The 21,008-nt window shown below is 36.8% G+C and overlaps 1 protein-coding gene and 1 long non-coding RNA gene across 18 annotated transcripts in view; one reads left to right on the top strand and one right to left on the bottom strand.

Annotated features, from left to right (window-relative positions):
* The window catches only part of mycbp2 (MYC binding protein 2), a 104,740-nt gene extending 88,955 nt beyond the window's left edge, over nucleotides 1-15,785 (bottom strand). For 11 of the 17 annotated variants that reach the window (XM_015363799.2, XM_015363800.2, XM_015363803.2 and 8 more), the window contains exons 1-3: nucleotides 15,710-15,784; nucleotides 13,668-14,466; nucleotides 5,798-5,873 (exon numbers count right to left, since the gene is read on the bottom strand). In XM_015363799.2, the coding sequence (XP_015219285.2) occupies nucleotides 5,798-5,873; nucleotides 13,668-13,936 (345 nt within the window). In that variant the 5' untranslated portion in view covers nucleotides 13,937-14,466; nucleotides 15,710-15,784. Of the gene's footprint in view, nucleotides 1-5,797; nucleotides 5,874-13,667; nucleotides 14,467-15,709 lie in introns of all 17 variants that reach the window. The other 6 variants (XM_015363806.2, XM_015363809.2, XM_006639026.3 and 3 more) reach the window with 3 other exon arrangements.
* On the top strand, nucleotides 14,988-19,637 carry LOC107079455 (uncharacterized). Its single transcript, XR_001480404.2, has 4 exons — nucleotides 14,988-15,165; nucleotides 17,910-17,996; nucleotides 18,404-18,427; nucleotides 19,379-19,637. It is a non-coding gene; the product is annotated as an uncharacterized lncRNA (long non-coding RNA).
* Nucleotides 19,638-21,008: the final 1,371 nt, after the last annotated feature.

Raw genomic sequence — 21,008 nt, 5'->3', positions numbered from 1 at the left:
TACTCTCTGTGGCGATTGTCCTGAATTTTTTCCCCAAATGTGTGCTTCACTACTCGCTGATAAAATAATCATGGAAGCTCAACCAATGACTCCTCCCCCAGCCCCATCATCCTTTTCACTCACACTCTTGGCTATAGCTTCCCTTGGTCTCCCTCACTGCGAACTATCGACAATTGCACATTAATATTGCAGCAAACACAGTGAAAACAGCTTAATGTTCTTTAAGTTAATCTTTCCTAGAACGCTCCTTCACTTTTCTGTCTGTGCCTGTAATGGAAACACCAAGGAAGGACACTGATGGATTATAACTGTCTGGAAACGGAAGCAGCACAGTGGTAATGTGTCTGGTTCATATCACGAGATGATTGTGTAGATATAAAATAGCAAAACAAAACTCTGACAATGCCAATGATAACATGGCGCAAACTGAGCTCCGGGACAATTTAAAATCAATTTGTAAGCTCAGTTTCTACTTCAATGACAGCACAACATTAAAAAGCAATGTTAAAAGACTCTCGTGCAAATGAGAAAAGCAACAGTCATTAATAGTAGATTGTGCATTTTGAAAGCAGCCGATATCCTTAATCATGGAGTTCACACTTGGAAGGTTTGAAAGTCTGTCTCTGCACGTTAATGCTTCAGGACGTTGAACTTTCAAAATTTTCAATTGAACTTTTCAAAATTCAAGCACCAGAAAATTATAGAGTGCAAAATGCCGCAACTTGAAAAACATGTCTCCAGTGCAAATCATGCTTCATATTTTCTAACTTCAAATAAATTCCAGAGAAACGTTTTATAATTTATTTATTGTAAATCAAAAATACATAATCTCCCTGGTTTAACCCATTTTTATGAGACTAACCCATTCTTAAGGTCAAGAAAACATTAATCAAGAACAAAGAGTTCAGAAATTCCCCAAGTACAGAAAATCTGAATTGAAAATTGCAAGTTTCATCACATCCTTGTTTTAAAGAAAACAAGGATGTGGCTTTGAGTTTTCTGAGCACCCACTGTGCCTCAGCTATTAAAGTTCTATTAACATATGTACCACAGTAAGTTTTATTTTCACCCCATCTAACAGAAATGAATTTGTTTTACAATAAGCATTGCAAATCTATTGTCACAGCAGAAATAAAAATCAGATAGCAGATGAGATTTTGAGGTTCTTGTCACTATGTAGATGTTAAAGAGCTCCAGCTTGACTTAATAAATACTGCTTCTTCCAATGTTATAACTTTAATCTGACAGAACCTAAGACTAAACCAGTGTACAGTGTGTTGAAAGAGAAAATGTACTGCAGAATGTTTTAACTACTAATATAGAAACTGTTTGGGCTGGGGAAAAAGGCCTAGTAGTACCTAAACAATATGAAATAACAAGAGTACTCTCACATCACAAGCAGGAGAACTTGGTCATTAATCTTCTGAATAAGCTGAGTGAAAAGAAATTAAAACAAGTCTAAATTGTACCTGAAGAAGTGATAAAAATGCAGTTGTACCTGGGATTTTTTTCTGTCTTACACCAGCAAATACTGCAACTTCATAATGCAAACATAAATGTTAGGAACAAAAAGCTATTTAGCTGTTTTTTCTCAATTGATTGCAGCTTATTGATGTGAGGATCACATCTAACCTTTTCTTGAGAATCTGCATCAATGATACAGCTAGATAGAGTATTCTGGATAATTCTTTCTACAAAAAGGTTTCACTACTGCTTTTTCATTCCCAAATTTGCACTCAAATCCTTGTTACGCTATTGGCCTCTGGGCTAACTACCAGTATCTTGCAGGTTCTAATATTTTTTAATCAAACTCTTGCATTGTCTAATTTCTGGACTACAATGATTAAATTTCTCAATGCAGTGCCTGTCTAAGAAGGCTGATGTGCAGGTTTTCATTCCAGCTCAGCTCTTAGTGACCTAAATCAGATAATTAGTGGTTTAATGGGATCCATTTAACAACTTCTCCCAGCCTTTATGTTGCAGGTGCCTTAAAGTGCCCTAGAAGATCTGCAGACACCCCAGACCTCCAGGATGAAAACTGCCCATTTTGTAGGGCTTATAGTTAACCCTGTTGCTCTTCTTTTATCAAATTGCAAAGCAGTAATATAACTTTCTAAGACTGAGATGAAAACTATACTCAATATTCTAAATGAGACTTCAGCAGACGGTTCTATAATCGTAATGCAAGTTCTCTCAATTTATATTATACATAATTTACAATACCCAAACATCTTGTTCTTAAAGCCATTATTGATCCTAAAGGCTTTTGTATTGTCTTTATAAATACCCAAATCCTCCTTAGAAATTACTTCTTCAAGATAAGGATCTCCGTTCAAGCACATCCTTGTTACCTCTATGCAATATTCTGCAACTGATTTAACTGAATGTTATTCCTAATTATCAGCAGTAACTTTAGCTCCTGTAAATAAGACATTGACAAATCTGTGGATGAACTATGACAACCTAAAATAGATCCATGGGCAAAATTGTAGTAACCACTTTTTCATCTTTAGTAATGATACATCTTCTTGTATCATTATTTCAGGCTTATTCAGATTAGTTCTTGTCCATAAAACATTAAAAGAGTGCTGCAAAGCTATTTTAATATTTCAGGGTTAGAAAGAATCAGTATTGTTGAGTGCATTTCAAACCACAATGAAAGTAAAATGTACATGGCAGCATGTAGAACCTCCAATTTACATCACAAAGTAGCCAAAAGTTCCAGGTATGCGCAGCACTACACTCCGAGATTCAGAAAGAGTCAACAAAACTTCTGCTGACGTGAAGTGGCCTTCTGACATCGTAAACAAGCAGGCTTGTGAATACATCTCTTTAATCCAATACAAATATTGCTTGCATCTTCAACACCGTTTTGCCACTGCTACTTACAGTAGTTGTTAACTCTACATGCAGATCACATTGGAACATTTCTGCACTTATTCACTTGTACATTACATTACTCCTTACAGTGACTTGCGAGCAGGAAGGGCTGCTTCACGTCTCAATTTTTGCAAACTCTCGTTCTCGTCTCATGACGAGACCAGGGGTTTGCGACAACATGGCAACTGGCAGTATTTTCACAAAGTTTACGATTTTGTGCTTAATTCGGAATTTGTAAAAAGTTTGTGACATCGTCAATACATTTATTTTGTTATCGGGATTTTGTAACCCGTCGGAGAAATTGGAAGTGCAAGTAGGTCATGTCATTTTCCTTTTTCCAAACCTTGCAGTAGGATGACTGGTTACTACTGGTATATGCTGAAAATCTTCAACGCTGAAAACTGAACCACCTTTAATTTTCATTTCCTCTATCTAAAGAGGTGTTATAAATTGCTGGTTCAAAATGTATGGACCTCATATTACTTATACATCTAACTCAGATGCACTATTACAGTTGAATGATAGAACTGAAAAAGTAAAATCAGTTCAGAGCATTTACAAACAAGAAGAAGCTATTTAGCCCATCAAGCTCATTTGGTTATTAAAAGCTAATCTGAGGATCACATCCAACAATTTCTTGAAATTGATGATGGTGTCAGCTTTGACAAGATGGCTGGATAGTTTGCTTCAGACTTCACCAGGCCTTTAAGTAACATTGTGCATCCGGTCATCCATTTGAAATGAACATTCCCTTATTTTGTGACTTCATGTTTCACTATTGATTCTGAAGGAGGTCATATGGTTGACTTTGCCAATGCCTATAAGGATTCTGAAATCTTGAAACTGATTCCCTTTGAGTCTTTTCTGTTCAAGGCTAAAAGGATTTAGATCTTTCAACCGGTTAGTGCAGTACATTTCATTGAGCCCAGGAATGACCCCGTTTATCGCTGGATAGAGTTCAGAGCAAAAATTATTTTTGTATTGTGGTGACCAAAACTAAACAATGTTTTAAATGGGGAGTTACGAGTGTCCAACTTAAACATAATATCCCTTAATATAAATTCTACAATCTCAACTATATATCCTAATGCCGATTCCTCATATTCAAGAACTACAAAAGGTTGACAGACACCTACGTCTTTTACATAAGTAGCTTATTTAATCTTATTCTTATTTTTTAATTGTAGTTTACGTGTTTGGTACCTGCATGTAATATTTTGCACTACTGTCTACCAAGTACTGAATTTTATTCAATATCTTTTTGAATTTCTATGGCAGTTCAAAAGGTATTTTGAGCATTTGCCAATATTCATATAAGGCCCATCCTTAACATAAGGCATATTGTTAATTCTTATATTTTTAATGCATTAACATACTCATTTAATACATGTTATTCCCTTTTCATCCTCTACAATTATTCACTGTATGCTTTATGTACTTTGTCTTTACTGTACATTCACAGTTACAGTAGTGGAAAAGGTTTGCTAGCTACAGCTTCCATTCGAGTGCTAATAATCACTCCTCGGTCTGGTGTGTCATTGCCTCTCCCACTTTTCACTTCTCCCTGGACTCCTAATGACTGCATTAACTGTTCACTTATTTGGCCTACAGTACATTACCACTAGTTTTACACATTGGTTTTACACAGTGGTCCACTGTTTGCGTTCACATGACGACGCTTTAATCCTGCCTTTGGCAAATTCCATTTCCCGATTTAAAACACAAAACATCTGCTTATTACAAAGCAGGGCGAGCTGGTTATCACTTCCCCATTACAGGGAGGGCTCCCTCTCTGTCTCAAGCACAGTCCACAGGTTATGCCAATCACTAATTCCAGAGCCTGTTTAAATTGTTTCAATCTTCCATTTTAGTTTACATATATATGGTTTTACCTGCATTATTCTATTCAACAGAACAGAGATTTCCATAGCATTTAACCACAACTCCATTATTTAAACTAATTCTGCTTTAAAAAGTGCTGCTGTGTCCAATGGACAATAAACAAATATAGCTAAAGCTGGAAGCAGTGAAGATGCAATTGCTGCTAATTGTCTTTTGAAGACGGGTATGTCACTGCAAAATAAACACTGAATAACTGCAACACTGATTATAGGTTACCTATCAAACCTGACAGACTGCAGCCCTCCACGACCAGGCATTATGTATGCCCCTGTTCCTTAGGTGTGTGTGGTCCTTAGGGTGCTTGGTATTTTAAACTGCTGGTCCTGCAGAATGTGATTTAGTTTAGGTCTCATTCTTTGAAGTTAAATTGCTAATTCACCCCTCAGCATCTCACACTATTGCATTAAATTGTTTTAAAAATATGGGCTTCTTGCTGAAGAGGTTCAGTTACATTTCTGTCCAGTATCAAACAGCGACATTTAGCATTGTAGAGCCAGAATGATGTTTTTTTTACCAAAACACAAAAATTTAACACTTTCTTTAAAAAGGGGGCACAATTTCAATCTGTTCTGTAAAACATCCTGCATTTAAAACTAACCAAACTCATAATAATGTTTTGTATATTATTCAGTATTAATCTGTACTAATTTACATTCTTGATTTTTGAGGAACATTTTTTAAAATTAAACTATCAGAACTCTTATGGTTGTCATAAATATTCTTTTTGGATGGCACCTGTCTATAACACTTGATTCAAACACTAAAAAGACCAGATTTTAATCAAATAAAATTAGACCAGAGCAAAACCGCAGTATAAATGTTTCGCAGACAAATGTCTTTTAGTCTGCCTTACCTTTATTAAAGGCAAATTTGTAGATCATCTGTGATTTACATATTAAGTTGAGAAATGTCATATACTACAATATTTCCTTAACTACTGGCATACCCTTTAATTTGTGTTTTGATATTTTAATACATTATCCACAGAGACAAGCTTCACAAACACTTGACTTACCTTTGTTCTTGATTTAACTTTTGATTTGGCCTTCTGTTTTCTTTTCAGCTTCTTCTTGCTTAGTGCTTTCTTGCCCCTGATGTAACAAAAGAAAACACTGTTAAAACCTCCACCGTTCCCAAAAATATTTTATTTTAATACATAACAGGACATAACATAAGGCAACAAGGCAATCTTAAATGCAAACATCAGACAGCTGTTCTGGAAAACACCTGGATTTCTGAACATCAGAATGTATATAAAACTAGTAATTCTGTAACAAAAAAAAACTGAAAGGAAAAAACAACACATTATTGTTACAATGCTGAAGTTGCCTTTGAAGCCTAATGGGTCAGCATCACGGAGAGTTGCAGCTGCATAGCAATACACCTCGCACACCAGCTGGCACTGGTTGATTAAATACAGGCCTTATGCCACCAAGGCAAGTCTTCAAAAACATTCAGACCACAGAATGCCTTTCAGAACCCAAACTGCAGTAACATCTGTCTTTAGTAAAGGAATGACTTTCAGATGGATGTTTGATGAAGTTCTATGAATTTCTCAAATGTTATTGTGCATCTCCTAACAAAATAAAATGCCTACTTTTTTTTTTTACACTCAATTTTTATATGACCACAGTCTCAAAACCCTAGAGCTCAGAGAGCACCGCAATGTGGTGAAAATGAACCTGGTACCCTTTAATTGACTGAATTAGATGTGATCTGAAATTAAGAAAATTGATTTCTCAGTGCTTTCTTTCCTTATGTCTTGGAAGCCAATGAAATACTGTAACAGTTATAGCAGAATAAAAAATCCCTACGTCATTTAATTGAATAGCATAAAAGAAGGAAGATTTTTTCTGTATAACTGTGCACTGAAAGTTAAATGGGTTTAGGGGAAGTCCCTGACTCACAGACTGAAGAAACAGAAATGTTTTAGTCTTGTGCCTTTGTAGTCTTTTCTATTCATGATACAAGAATCAAAGGCAGTGACAAAGTTCATTTTTTGGATTTCGTCAAAAATAACAGTGAATCAGAGGGCACAATTTGTATTGGAAGTTAAAGTTTAAAACTGAGAAGAGAAATCACTTTATCCTAAGAGTTGTAGGAGGATGGAACAAGCCAACTTGCCTTGGCGATAAATGTGACAGACTGGCTTATTTTAAAAAAATGTTAGAAAACCAAATGGGCTAGAGAGGCTAAATGAGCCTCTCTATGTAATGTTCATTATTAACAAGTATGTAATTACTAATATGTACTGTCATAGCTGAGTAAATTAACTCAAACCAATTGTCGTAGATCTCATATATTTAAGGGACCATTTCAGTTTGTAAACAGGAGCATATATTTAATAACATTTCAATATAAAGCCACGACACCACAAGATTATGTGCCTCAGAACCACTCGATGGTGTTGCACAACACTGCAAAAATATACCACATGCTTCTTCTCCTGCAAAAACCATGAGTCACTGGACAGTCGCACTCTATTTTCCTGTGCTCTGGATTTGGTTTTGCTTTACAAAACCTTTGAGATTAACAATGCCAAAACTATTTAAAACAGGACTACAAGTAAATTACTGAATGGCCTTAAAAATTCAAACCGCCTTCTACTATAATAAGCAAATTAAGGATCAGAAACCTGTTATTTCAGAAATATCAGGAAAAAGAAATCATGAGAACTACTTGATCAGTCATACACAATGAAGAGCAAAGCAAGCGACAGGCAGGCAATGATTTCAACAAATGACTGAATCAATTTTGAATTATGAGGTTTCCTTGAAAATAAAAAGCTTCAAAAGCTTGCCACAATTTTAAATTTGCCCACATAAGTAGATCTCTTTACTGTGGAAGCCCATCTTCGCATGAGATGTGGAACAACCAAAGCCCTTTGCATTCATAAGACGTGTCCCTTCAACAGACAGGCACTGACTGGAGATTTCAACCAAAGGCATCCTAAACAAATCTTGATCCTTGATACAAGACTAATGCTAAAAAAGCAAATGGACACGCCATCTAGAAATATCAAGGTTTTGGTGTCGTATGGCAACGTAATTCCTCCTTGTAACATAACCACTTAGACAAGGCCATAGAAGTGAACAGCAGTAAAGGGCAATCCATTTTACAGACAGTCAAATGTGATTAACATATCCCATTCTGCATCTTTGGAATGATGACACTGGAAAACGGGCTGCGGTGAGGTATGCGTTCACAATCATAAATCCTGTCCACTGCAACACGGTCACAACTAATTCGAGAATGGGGCTTTTTTGGCGATGGTTTTACACGTTAGGTAAAATAAATGCCCGTTTTGAAGTACCACAGCGTGATACTAAAACACTCAAGGTTTACATCATGAAGGATTCCAAAACTGGCCTAGCTAGACTACAAAATGAGTCAGGTCTGAGTCATGTCCTGTTCAGAGGTATAGGGGAGTATGGCTCAGAACACTGGTTTAAAAAAAAGAATGGGTTCCTTAATTCCTTTTTTAATTCTGCACAACTACGTAAATAAATGCATCTAAAAAGGAAGTCAGCTTTTTGCTGTAACAGAATATACTGTCCTCTGAAGATTACAAAATTAACATCATATGAGGTTTAGCCCTCAGTTAATTTAACAATGTGATCACTAATTATAACACAATACATTCAGAAATGCACTGCCTGCTAACTGAATACAAATACATAAATGGAAAGATTTCATTATTTCTCTTATGCGAAACTGAATACTACATTACAGGAATGTCCTTGAAAGGGTACAATGGATCAACAACAAATGCGTTACTGTCCATTAAAGCAATTGCTCACCTAAAAATGAAACAAAATCATCATGCATTCAGTGCCGTGTTACACTGTTAATCCGCCACTAGAAAAATATAAAAGATTAGCACAACAGGCACAAATCAGTTCAGCCTCTACACGGTGGGCTGTGCTACCAGAACCTATTACAAAACAACTCAATAGCCCTAAACCTAATCTTAGTTCACAATATATAGAACACAACTTAATACGTTGTAACTATCAAACATCTCAGGGGTCCGGTTTGGGTGAAATATTTGAATTCCTGTGGCAATTTTAACCGGATTTAGGGTTTTTTAAGTAAGCTGTTCCATTTACAATATTTGGACAGCATAATTACAGTCCATGGTAGGTTAAAGGGTGTTCCACAAAGCCTGTATACTGGCATAATAAAATCCGAAGCATCCTAAAAACAGCATAACCAACGCAGAAACACGTTTTATAGCCATGACTAAATAATGCGTCCTAAAAGCTGACGTGTAAACCTTTTGATCATCTTCACTAATTTCTGAGCCATATAAAACCGGCCCTGGGGTTACTACGTGTTTGTGTTTATGCGTTTGCCTTGAGATGGACTGTCGTCCCATTCTGGGTGTATCCCATCGTGAACCCACTGCTTGCCAAGATATGCTCCAGCTCCCCTGTGACCCTGAATTTGATGAAGAAGTCAGAAAATGGATGGATGGTAGCTTTTTATGCGTCAGTGTTAAGACGGTCAAATATCACAGTTATTAAGAAGGCTATTTGTTTGATCTCTTTAAAGCACTGCCTGTTGGAGTTCTATCAACAAAGGTTTGTGTTCTAAAGGTATTACAGTATATCATGCAATAAGGAAAATAGTGTGATATTATAAGCAAATGTCAACATATTCAGAATTGGCATGTTCCATGACCACTCCTGTTCCCTTGTATTTCCTCTGTAACTGTAATAAGACATTTTAAGTATTGTAGAGCTGTTTAGCCACTCCCAATTCATGCAATAATTACACCCTCTCTCATTTTCAACCACAATAGCATCCAATGGCTCCACATCTTCAATGGCATCCGGACCATCAATCAGTGTCCAAATGATTCAGAACAATAACTCACTGTTTGATGGCACAATATCTGGATTTAGTTTACGAAGACTTTGAAAACGTGGCTTTAAATGAAGGGAGTTTTTACGATGATAACACTTTCTCCGATTTCTCAGAAATGTGTCTTACATCATGTTTTGCACTAAAAAACGTACAAAAACACAAACAGTACAAACAAACACTAATTTACATAACATAAATCTACTCAAATTCATTTCACACCACTCCTATCCACACCCTAGCACTCCTCCCACAATTACACCAGGCCCATATAATTGCACATTACCCCTTCATTTTCACAAATAACCACTGCTTGTACTTCCCCATAAACCAATAATCATTTACTGTGAACTCATGATTGAGCAGTTTGACTGAATATGGATAAATAATACCTATTAAATGTCAATCCAAAGGCATGAGTTGATAGAACTTGAGGATTCAGGGGAGATGACAGTCTCAAAATACTCATCATATAGTCAGTCTGAAAACTCAGCTCAAGCTGCCCCCTATCTTAGAACACATCCTTTAGAGCCTTTTGTTGCACAGAAAGTGTTATACCAGCCGGTTATTCCATACTGCATTACACCTGGTATCACAGAACTGAACAACATGGACAGAATCTGACTAATAGCACCAAAAACATGTAACCTGTGAAAAATGTAGATTTACTTTTGTACTTCATTACAAATAAATGTAACGTGTGCCTTCAAAGACACTGTTTTCCGCAAATAATACCCAGGCTTTAGAGACGCACCTATTTTTAACCAAAAAAAAGTGCAAAGTAAGAGCTCTTAATCCTTAGAATACTCAGTTCTCCAGAGTGGTAGTCATTCTTTCTCTTAATTTAGAGAAACTCAATAAAGTGGAAAAAGATATGCTTTAGGTCTATTGTGTTGACATGTCTGTATCCTTATTTTCAATAATAACGTACTGTTCTCAGCCTTAATTCAAATACTGTTTAAATGTGTATTTCCACCAGAGATGTGCAGAGACCTTTTGGTGGGCAGTGGCTCAAAAGGTGACAAGGGGCCCTTTCCGGGGCAGGATCTGTTACAGAGTATCCTGGACACTAATCAGCACCCGCTTGTATTTCTGTGTTTCTTTTAATTTCACAGGAACTTTGGATTTGACTTCAATGGCATTATTATATTCACAACCTTGGCAAAAAAAAAAAGGTTGTCCATAATTGCTGATTATGTTTGATTAACAGACAAGATATTACTACATTTTCTTAAGGAAATCTCAAGTCTAGCTAGCCAGGTAGCCATGCAGACAATAGCGTGGCGAGTTCGTCGGCTTGCAAACTTAGAATAGGTGCGTGGAAATAGTCTGTCTTAAACAGAAAGTTCTCAATCAGACACCCTTGGTGTGTTACTTTTGTACCATCCTTCAAAAAACTCTGTGTATCTTCTCACCGTTCAAAAATGGTGATCACGCCCTCCACAGGTGTAAGTAGCCTACGTTGCTTATCACTGCTTTTTTCCTCGCTTTTTACAATGAACAGGAGGCGGGCACTTGTGCTCGGAAGAGATCAGCTAGGTGCAACTTCTTTTTTTCTTTCTAACGGGAGATCCGTACTAGATACAGAAGCAGAATCATCAAGTGGCAAAAAAAATAAATAAATTGGTTGGACTTTTTCTACAAGCCAAAAACGGGCACTTGGGCCCATGAGGGCAGAGGGGCAGGGGCTTGAGCCACTGTAGCCGCCCTGCTCTGCACGTCGCCGATTTCCACTTGAGTGAATGGGAGGTCTCCAACACAGATCACAAGCATAGTATAACCCATTATTAACTGGGCGAGCTCTCCCCACGATGTAGACAAATATGTTAAAATTCATAAGAATTTAAAAGTGGTTCAAAACAACTGGAGGCCATTTAGCCCATCTAACATCTAGACAAGATGCCAGCTTATCAGCTTCAAAAACATGGCTGTGTAGCTTGTATCACACTCTCACCACCCAAATGCTTCTGGAAATTCAAAAGAATCTTCCAGATCATTTGATTAATGTTTGGCTTTCATTTATAACACACATGCAGCGGGGCATTAACACTGCATTCTGGTGTATTTTCATAAAGATTTATGGTTTCAACGCGTTCTGAAAATACTGTAAATAACAGACTAATCTAAACTGTTTCACTATAAACCCTTTCTTCACGTGATATTCTGCCAGTTCTCCAAAAAAATTAAACCCTTAAAAGTACCAAAAGGAATCAAGCCAACCAAGAAGAAAGTTAAGTAACACTTTCAAAATACAAAAGTATAAATGTTTAAGTAAAAACAAAATGTACTTAAGAGTGTATTTAAATGTAATTATGCTAAATATAGCAATTATCATCAGACTCGGAGTTAATAGTCTTAGACCATGTAATATTCCTTTTAAATTAAACTTGTCCTAATTGATCTCACACTTCAATCCTGATTATTTCTATTATAATAAGTAATATCTGCCATGCAAAAGACGTCATCAGTCCAGACAGAGTAGCGACAGCAAAACACTCAGATACTCAAAAAAGAACTATAACTTTTTAACCTCGTGTTTACATCATGCGACCAATAAACTGAATCCTCAAGCGTGCGTTTAAATTGGCGACATGCAATAATAAATGATACCATTGAAAAGGAACATGATGTAATTCCATTAAATTTCATTACCCTCATCCCTATAAGAATTGGTTTAGGGTAAGGTATTACTCATCCTTAGAAAAATTGGGCAAGATATCCACGAACGGCAAAATCAATAGAACACTTATGTAACGCACAATGGCCAAGTGCAAATTTAATACACTTGACAGGGCTTTTCAAAATAAAAACTCCTCATTCGTATGGTTTTCCAAATGCGGTAGGGGTTTTATGAACTGATTCCACCTCATGCCAGTAACAGGCTTCTGAAAAGATACCACTTGCCTTGCGCAGTTCTGTTTAGCAACACATTACACTCGGGGTATAGCTATGCAATATTAAGAGGGAAAAAAAACGGAAAAAAGCTCCACCCAAATACATGTTCTGCATTTGGCTGAAAATAAGGTGCAATTATATTACGATATACTCAGTGTTTGTCGTTATGCTTAAAGGGTCCCTGGAATGTAATTCATAAGGGGAAAAAACTGTTTTTATACAGGAAAGAGGGGGGATTTAGAGCACTATTGAGGGTACGCTGTCATAAGCATCGTTTTTCACGTGATGATGTAGCAGTCATCTTGCGTACCGATTATAACAAGAGCAATCGATTTGCTCTTTCCTTTCACTAAACCCCTGACCAGAAGCACACAACGGTATGAGGTGTGCTGGAAAAGCGATCTAACCTATTGGTAACGACGAGGATATGAATATACCGTAGCTTTCTCTTTCCATGGGACGGGGACTTTATATTCCCATTTGCCATTCGAAAAAAAAAAGGCCTCGTTTCATTTAATAGTAATAGAAACTGAAAGCTTCAAGCATTTCAAGGGGGTTGAACTAGAGCCTCCTGAATATGTTTTTGTAGTCTGCGCCCGATTCGTACGCTAAAAATACCACCGTGCGTTTTGAAAGAAACACATCCGTTTTTAAAGCCCCGCTTTAGTTGCACTTAGGTTTCCATTACATTAACAAATTCCAACAGTGGAACCATTCTCTCCTGTCCCCGCATGGCTCCGTCACCGACAACTGCTCTCATGAAAGCAATCTGCGGGGCAGGGCTGGGAACTCCGGCCCCATGATGTTGGGCCCACACGACTCAAACCGCGGGCACCTCGTCAAGACCGTCACAACCCGGAAGATGCTAATTACAACTGACAATTACACAGCACCGACCCAACACTTGTCATTTTGTAAAAGAGCTAATCACATTTGACATGACCACACACCTAAAACAGTGCAATGCCGTGCAAAATAATACATTCAAAAAACAAGAGTAAAAACAAAAATGCATGCACAGTCAAAGCTAAGTAAATGGGAATTTAGCTGCACCCGAAAGGAGAGGTAGTCTAACCGCACACGAACGTATCCGTAACGATATATGTTCCAACATCAGAACTTACCTCCCCGGGTTTATCCCCTGCTCTTTGTCACTGATCGCTGCGGTGTAAATCCGCCGGTATCTTTCCGCCAAAGCTCTCCCCGAGAGGAGTAATTGGTACCGGCTCCGACAATCTGACTGGGTCCCGGGACCGGGGCACGAACCCATACTTGATCCAATCCCAGAAAAATCCGATCCGACTCCAGAACTGACCCCGACACCCAACCCCACGGGAGGAGTAGAGGAAGACAGCAGCCCACAGGCACCCGCTGCCGCAGCAGCACACATCATCCTATTTTGGAATAATTCATATATATTACCACGAAATCATTTATAAATAATTATTTCCCTCTGTCAACAAAAGCACAGTACATCTAGCGGATAAATCCTTTGAACACAGCGACAAAAAAGTCATTACATCCACAAGCTCCAATTTGAACAGCATAAAATGTATATACACTCCCTGGTGCAAATGCGAAATACCCTTCCTTTTTAGTACGGTAATTCATTCATTGACTCCGGGTTTTCAACATTTCAAGCCATATTGTTCTGTTGGGTCGGATGACAATTCCTATTACTTTTTAATTGCGTGCTATGTCGTCCTTTGTTTTCGTTTGCTCCTTGTGTTTTTCTTGACCCCGTACAGACTGCACCCTCAGTGCTGCCATCTTTGCTTCATCGTCCTTTCCTGCCTGCTGTCAGGCATGCTGGGATAGGTTTCTGTCCAGATCAACGTAGTAAAGGGTGTCGTTATTTCTAAGGGAGGCTGTCGATTTGCTGAGAGCCTGGAGCACAGATGTTTTTCTTTAAACATGGAGTTTCTTGAAAATTAGAAAAAAAAACACAAAACTGACATATTACAACTGCTAACCGGAAAAGTCATTACAACAGAAAAACGTTAGGTGATTAATATAATATGTCCCGGCATTATCTCGCACTTGAAACCTTCAGTTAAACTGCCTCCACCCCTCTCGCTGGAAGTAGTGGTAACAGTACTATGGAAACCACAATCATTTTTAATCATCAGCGAAATTTATCTTTAATTCTGCTATTCTTGTAATGAAAATTAGGCAATACAAAAGTTGTATCGTTTTTTTCTTATACTGCTGAGTGTGAAGTTCAAGTACCTTGAGGTCCACATTTAAGAAAATAATTTAAAAGCCTACAGATATTTTTTTCCCTTATGCAAATTTAAAAAAGCCAGGTGCTGATGAATCTTTACCCCCAGAGAATACAAACACTACTCTGTATTTTATCTATGTTGCCACCCAACCTCATTAAGTACGGTATTAATAATATTAAGGTCTCCGAAGAAGATATCACGTCTTAACTGCCAGTTTATGTCGGAGAGCTTTTCAGAGAGAACTAGTTGAATATTGCCCAGATTGTAACCTGATCATCAGGTTAGAACATAATGCAAATTTAGCAAAACAGTATTTAAATAACCCCGACTCAATATCAGGTAGAAACCCAAGTATACGCTGCATCGGGTTCAATAACATTGAAATACAAAGGAAGAGGTAATGTGTTGAATTTGCCAGTAGGGTCAATGTTGAAATGTTGCATCAGACTGGTTTATTAATTTTCTCAGGGCCAATTCAACGATCAAGTTGTGAAATGGTTATGGATTTAGCAGTATTAATCGTATCATTTATTTGCTTCTTAGTTAAATCTTCCCTCATCTCCTCATCTTCTGGATGAGAAGATTGCTTTACTTTTTTATACTGACAAATTAAATTACAACATATCACCGTGTAACGCTGTTTTTAAATGTGTACGTGTAACCAATATAGAGAGGTAAGAGTTCAGGCAATATCAGCTCACAGTAAAATAAAACGTCAGTAGGCCTCCTAGACTACTTGCTATTATATAATAAAAGTCTGGTAAATGTATACACTGTATCACAAAACTCGATGCCGTAGTTTGATACGCATATTTTTCGACAAATTACAAAAACATACATTGTCGTTACCAAAATACAGTAGTCGTTACTTCAGATGTCAATATGTCTGCAATACACAACTGTAGTCAAGCACGATATGTGCATAGCCTGATTATATTTACCTCTTTAAGTCGCGTGAATATTAATTATACACAGCGGTTTAAAAAGTTGTTTTATTCTTTAATCTTAACCGCTGCTGTAAGTACGTCTTCGGAATGTGTAGAAATGGCAAGTACTGTATTTTGGAAAGTCACCTTTTGGAAGAAATTGACTAGTAAGAAATATAACAGCAAAACAGTTCTTATCTGATCTCTGAATGAAAAATGTCCACATCTTTATGGTACAGACACCTCCTTTTTCGCTCAGATAACGTTTAGTCGTATTTCTAAAACGTAAACTTTAAACTAGTAACAGAACCAAACATTACTTTTCGTTAACAAAGTTAAAATTTCACCAGGACAAGCAGACTTATTCTTTTCAGCGCTTTTACTTCTTTATGCAGAAAGACACCTTGTAAATTCCTGACTGAACCTTAAGTCGTTTTGATCTAACACTTGTTCTACTTAATGGGTATGTGGTGAGGAATTTACTTTAAATATTACTAAATAACTAGCTTGTTTTTTTTCTCATCTAAAATGTCAACGTTGTTATACAGTAACTAGTGGGGGATTTGAGTAAATAGTTTGTGCTTATAATATACATATATTGCAACAACTGATGCAAAATATGTCCTCACTATGGGGTTGTTTGTCCTTTCACTGATGCATTTTTTTATTTTGAGGAATTTGTAGGAACTGCTGGTGCTTCACAGCTCAGGATCCCGGGTTCAAAGTTTACATGTTCTCCTTTTAGTTCAAGTTCAAGTTCGAGTTCAAGTTTATTGTCATTATACTCATATACAGGTATATGGTATAACGAAATGCTATTTAGCTACCTCTCTGACATAAGTAGTACAAAGAAAAAACAACAACAACAATACAACTGTATAACAAAAGAAGGACAGAGACAACAGGTGATGTGCAAAAACAACTACAGGTGATGTGCAAAAACAACAACAGGCAATGTGCAAAAAACAACAACAGGCAATGTACAAAACAACAAAAAGGTAACAGGTTATGTGCAAAAACATGCATCAACAGAATGAAATAAAGGGATAGAAATGATGGGGAGTGAGCGTTTGACATGTATGGTAGAGGTAGATTTTCAATGTATGTTTGGGTTTTTGTAAGAAAGAAGGCACTGTGAGGTTCAGATCATAGGTGAGAGGTGAGGTGAGAGTGAGAGAGGCTGGGAGTTTAATAGTTTGATAGTGCGGGGATAAAAACTGTTTCTGAGTCTGGTAGTCCGGACCCGAATGCTCCGGTACCGTTTTCCAGATGGTAGCGGATCATACAGTCTATAGCTGGGGTGTGTGCTTTTAAAAGCTCACTTTTAAAAGTTATTCCAGGTGGTCCAGTTTCATCCCACAGTCCAAAGACAGGCTTTCAAGGTAAATAACCCCACCCCCCATGAGAATTAATGTGAAATGTGTATGTGTGTGTCCTGTGATGGTGTTGTGTCGCATCCAAAGTGTAGTCCTGTACTGTGCTGTGTGCCAACCACATAAGGCTCCAGCTCAACATGATCTAAGGGTAAAGATGAATGGAGAAATTTCCCTATGCTTTGCATAACTAAATGTACTGTATAAACTGGGTATAATGTTATTATATAAATTCCTTTTGGAAATCTTACCCTCTGTTGCTGTTATCTGCATTTACATGAAAAGTATCAGACTAGAGCTGGACATCCATTCAATGCATTTTCCTTGTTTGGTTACATCTTATAAATTAAATTATTCTTTAAACAATGCCAGACCTCCATATTGTCTATTGTATAATGTATAAACAAATATGTATAGATATCCCAGCATACATTTTGGAAATGTTAATATGGCAGATTTGTGTTTTATTTTGGATTTTTTTCCCATTGTTTTACCATGCTTGTACCATACATTTACTTTGTCATAGTTTCTTGCATGTCAGGATTTACTTACTGTACTTTTCTGCCTTACCTTGGTTTGAGCACAACTGGAACATAAGAATATGAGATGGGTTTTAAAAAAATGAGAGTCCCAGCCGGCTCTTAGTAGCTACAGTAACTGATGAGGATCAAAGTATTGGCTTCAACAACATGATTGTGTAACTTGTTCCAAAGTCCCACAACCCTTTGCGTAAAGAAGTTCTTCTTGTTTTGTGGTATAAAATGCACTTTCACATAATTTAACTTTGCTTTACTACACATTCACTGTAATTCTGTTTGTCTTTCACTGTAATTAACTCCCAGAGCAATCGGTGCCTAGGTAGACGCATCCAAGAGCAGGGGGATACGTAGCTGGCCCGGAAACTGCAGATTTCAGGTTACAATGATCAGGTAAGAGTGAGTGAGAGTGTAAGTCATTAGAGAGTGCTTTACAGATTTCCCTTGACTTAATCTTGCACGGGCTATAAGAAACAGCACTTCTGCTTACCAGATACATTTTTAATAACTGTTAATACTGCAGGAAAAAAATGTAAGCATCACATGGTTCAAAAAGGGGAAATCTAAAACTAAGTTGTTGCATCATCAAAATGTGGATTTAGGTAACTATATTTAAAATGATTTAATCAATTTTATACAGACTTGCAAATGTCACCTGTAAATAAGTGAATTACTGTATGGTCTAACTTAAATACAAAATGTTTATTTCTAGGCATACACAGATGGCTGTCTTATTTCATAATGATGGAAAATGTAATTATATATATTTTTATTTTGCTATTTGTTATTGTTCCTCACAGTGTCTGGGGGACAGCTATTGACCTGTGAGTAAAATGCTTGCCAGAATCATTTTTATTTTGAGAGAACAGAAGCTAATCATATGTAGCCTTTATGTTTTCAACGGTAATCAAATTATTCAGCTAAATCAGTCTGATGTTGGGTAAACGAAGGACTATTTTCAATAAAAAGCACTACAATCACCACTATAATCCTTTGGTTGTGTTACAGTATGTCACCTTGAATGTAGACACAACAAATTGGAAGATAAAATTACAAATCTGCTAAAGAAAGAAAAACATGTCATGTTTCAGTACTGTGAAGGTGATCTTCCAACATTCTGTTATTTTTAATTCTGCATTCTTGAACATAGTACCTTATTTCAGAAGTTCAGCTTCAGTTTAAAAACAGTGCAATTCCCAAGAAAATTGAAATTGAGCCATAATAACATAAAGTCCCCCAAAATCTGCCAAATATTTTCAAGTTGCAAATTGAGAATTTATTCTACTCCAAAACAAGAACTTCAAAATGTGCTTATTTATATAAGAGTTGCACCTTAATCTCATTCTCGTATGCTTTCAGCTTCATCTTTTTATGTCTGCTATTTTCTCAGGAAATTCTTAACATATTATTGTATGTTACCATAATTTATTGATGTCGTAAAGTTAGTATTTGAACATTTGTTTACCTGCATTTCATTCAGTTTTTCATTTTATTTTTTATTGGATGGATCAATTATATATGATTTCTGGTCAAGTATATTTGAAATGATTGTCAATGCAAATATAGTAATACATAACATTTCTATTCTACAGATAAATGCCATTTAAGAGGCAGAAAGCCTTTAGCACAATGATGAATGTCTGTACTAATTCTTTTTTTCAAGAGGCTTCTTAACTGACAGCTTTTTGACTGACATCTGTGAAACTGATTTCTACAATAATAATCCAGAACACTGAGCAACGTTTCTACAGCTAGTATGGTTTTATCGCACACAGCTTGACCAAATGAAGCACATAGTGTGGACAGAAACTGTAGACATCTTGTATGTAATCCTAGAGATCTTTGTGCCTGCTGTTGAAAACTGCATGGGGTTATTCAATCACAACTCAGCGATTCCATTCCATTAAGGCCAGGTGGGTGTGAAGACGCGTGTGCCTTTGATCTGATCTGCAATGCTTCATGGGTCTTGCTTGCATTCATGTCTTTTGTCTCTGTTCAGATTCTGATTTATCACATGGAAGCTCTCATTACCTGTTTTACTCATAAAATACACACATAGACAAAAGGATTTATGCTCCTTATAAAACAATGCAAAATGAACAATAACATGTTCAATGAAGATAAAAATAAAAAAAATGTGTACGATTCCAGTACTTTTCACTCACCTATATACATTCAAATATACACGTATGCACATAGATGTTTCCTAGCAAATATTAATATTTTATATTCATAAAGTAATATATGTAAAAATATATATTGTGTAGACAAATGTATACACTATTCAGTGGTTTGCCTCTGTAAAACAAAAGTTAAAGAAGGTGTAGGTGATCATTATTGTAAAATAATCCACTTCATTGTGATGTAGGCTATGATACAAAACAAACAATAACAAAGTTTTGTAACTAAGACAGGAGCTAAGAGTTTATGAATGTCAACCTAACTACAGTATTTTTAAAATGCAGAACTTCCAAAAGTTCAAAACAAAATATTCCATAATTTTTCTTGGAGCCAGTTTCATATTTAATTTAATTTCGCAAAGATCTGCTATCTCCAATAGGCTAACACAGAGCTAGACTCTGATGGAACAACCATCATGTATGGCAGGAGGTACAATCAAATTGGGTGTTTTTTGGCTTCTGTTATTCAATTCTAGCACTTTGGTCCTACATTTGTAAAAAAGTCAATTTTAAAGTATAATTCAAGAAGATTATTCTGTATGTCTTTGACATTGCAGAGGGATTTTAATTACTTTCCACACATAGTATTTCTTTTTTGAGGATGAGGTCTAAATGTACTTGTCCCTTATACAGTAGATCTCTGAATTTGATCGCTCTTTAGTTCTAGTGGGATAAATAATTTCTGCCAAATTGCATCCATTCTTCCCTTTGTTGATGTAGGAAGGTGGAAAATAAGCTTTTCTGTAATTCAAAATGGAATGTTACCAGCATTTCTCGAAGATGAAGAAGAAACATCTTTAACTATCTTTAAGATATTATTGGAGATGTGAGAATCCATTCGAAATATGTCACTTTAAATAAGAGATACTGCTATTTGAGGGTTCATAGACATTGTCTCGACAATATTTTTTTTTTATCAGGGTTAAATTGAGGACTCTTCTAATGAGGCAGATTTCTCATTAAAATTAGTCCCATAAACAACAGGGTTACAGTAAAAAAAAAGCTGTATCCAGCAGCCATATCACCCTGCAACTCACAACTGGCAACCCACTAAAGCTAAGCAGGTGTGAGCCTGGTCAGTACCTGGATGGGAGACCTCCTGGGAAAAACTAAGGTTGCTGCTGGAAGAGGTGTTAGTGGGGCCAGCAGGGGGTGCTCACCCTGCGGTCCATGTGGGTCCCAATGCCCTGGTATAGTTACAGGGACACTATACTGTAAACAGGTG

The sequence above is a fragment of the Lepisosteus oculatus genome, chromosome 15, assembly GCF_040954835.1.
Source record: "Lepisosteus oculatus isolate fLepOcu1 chromosome 15, fLepOcu1.hap2, whole genome shotgun sequence".
NCBI lineage: Eukaryota > Metazoa > Chordata > Actinopteri > Semionotiformes > Lepisosteidae > Lepisosteus > Lepisosteus oculatus.
This window is presented reverse-complemented; position numbering and strand designations above follow the sequence as displayed.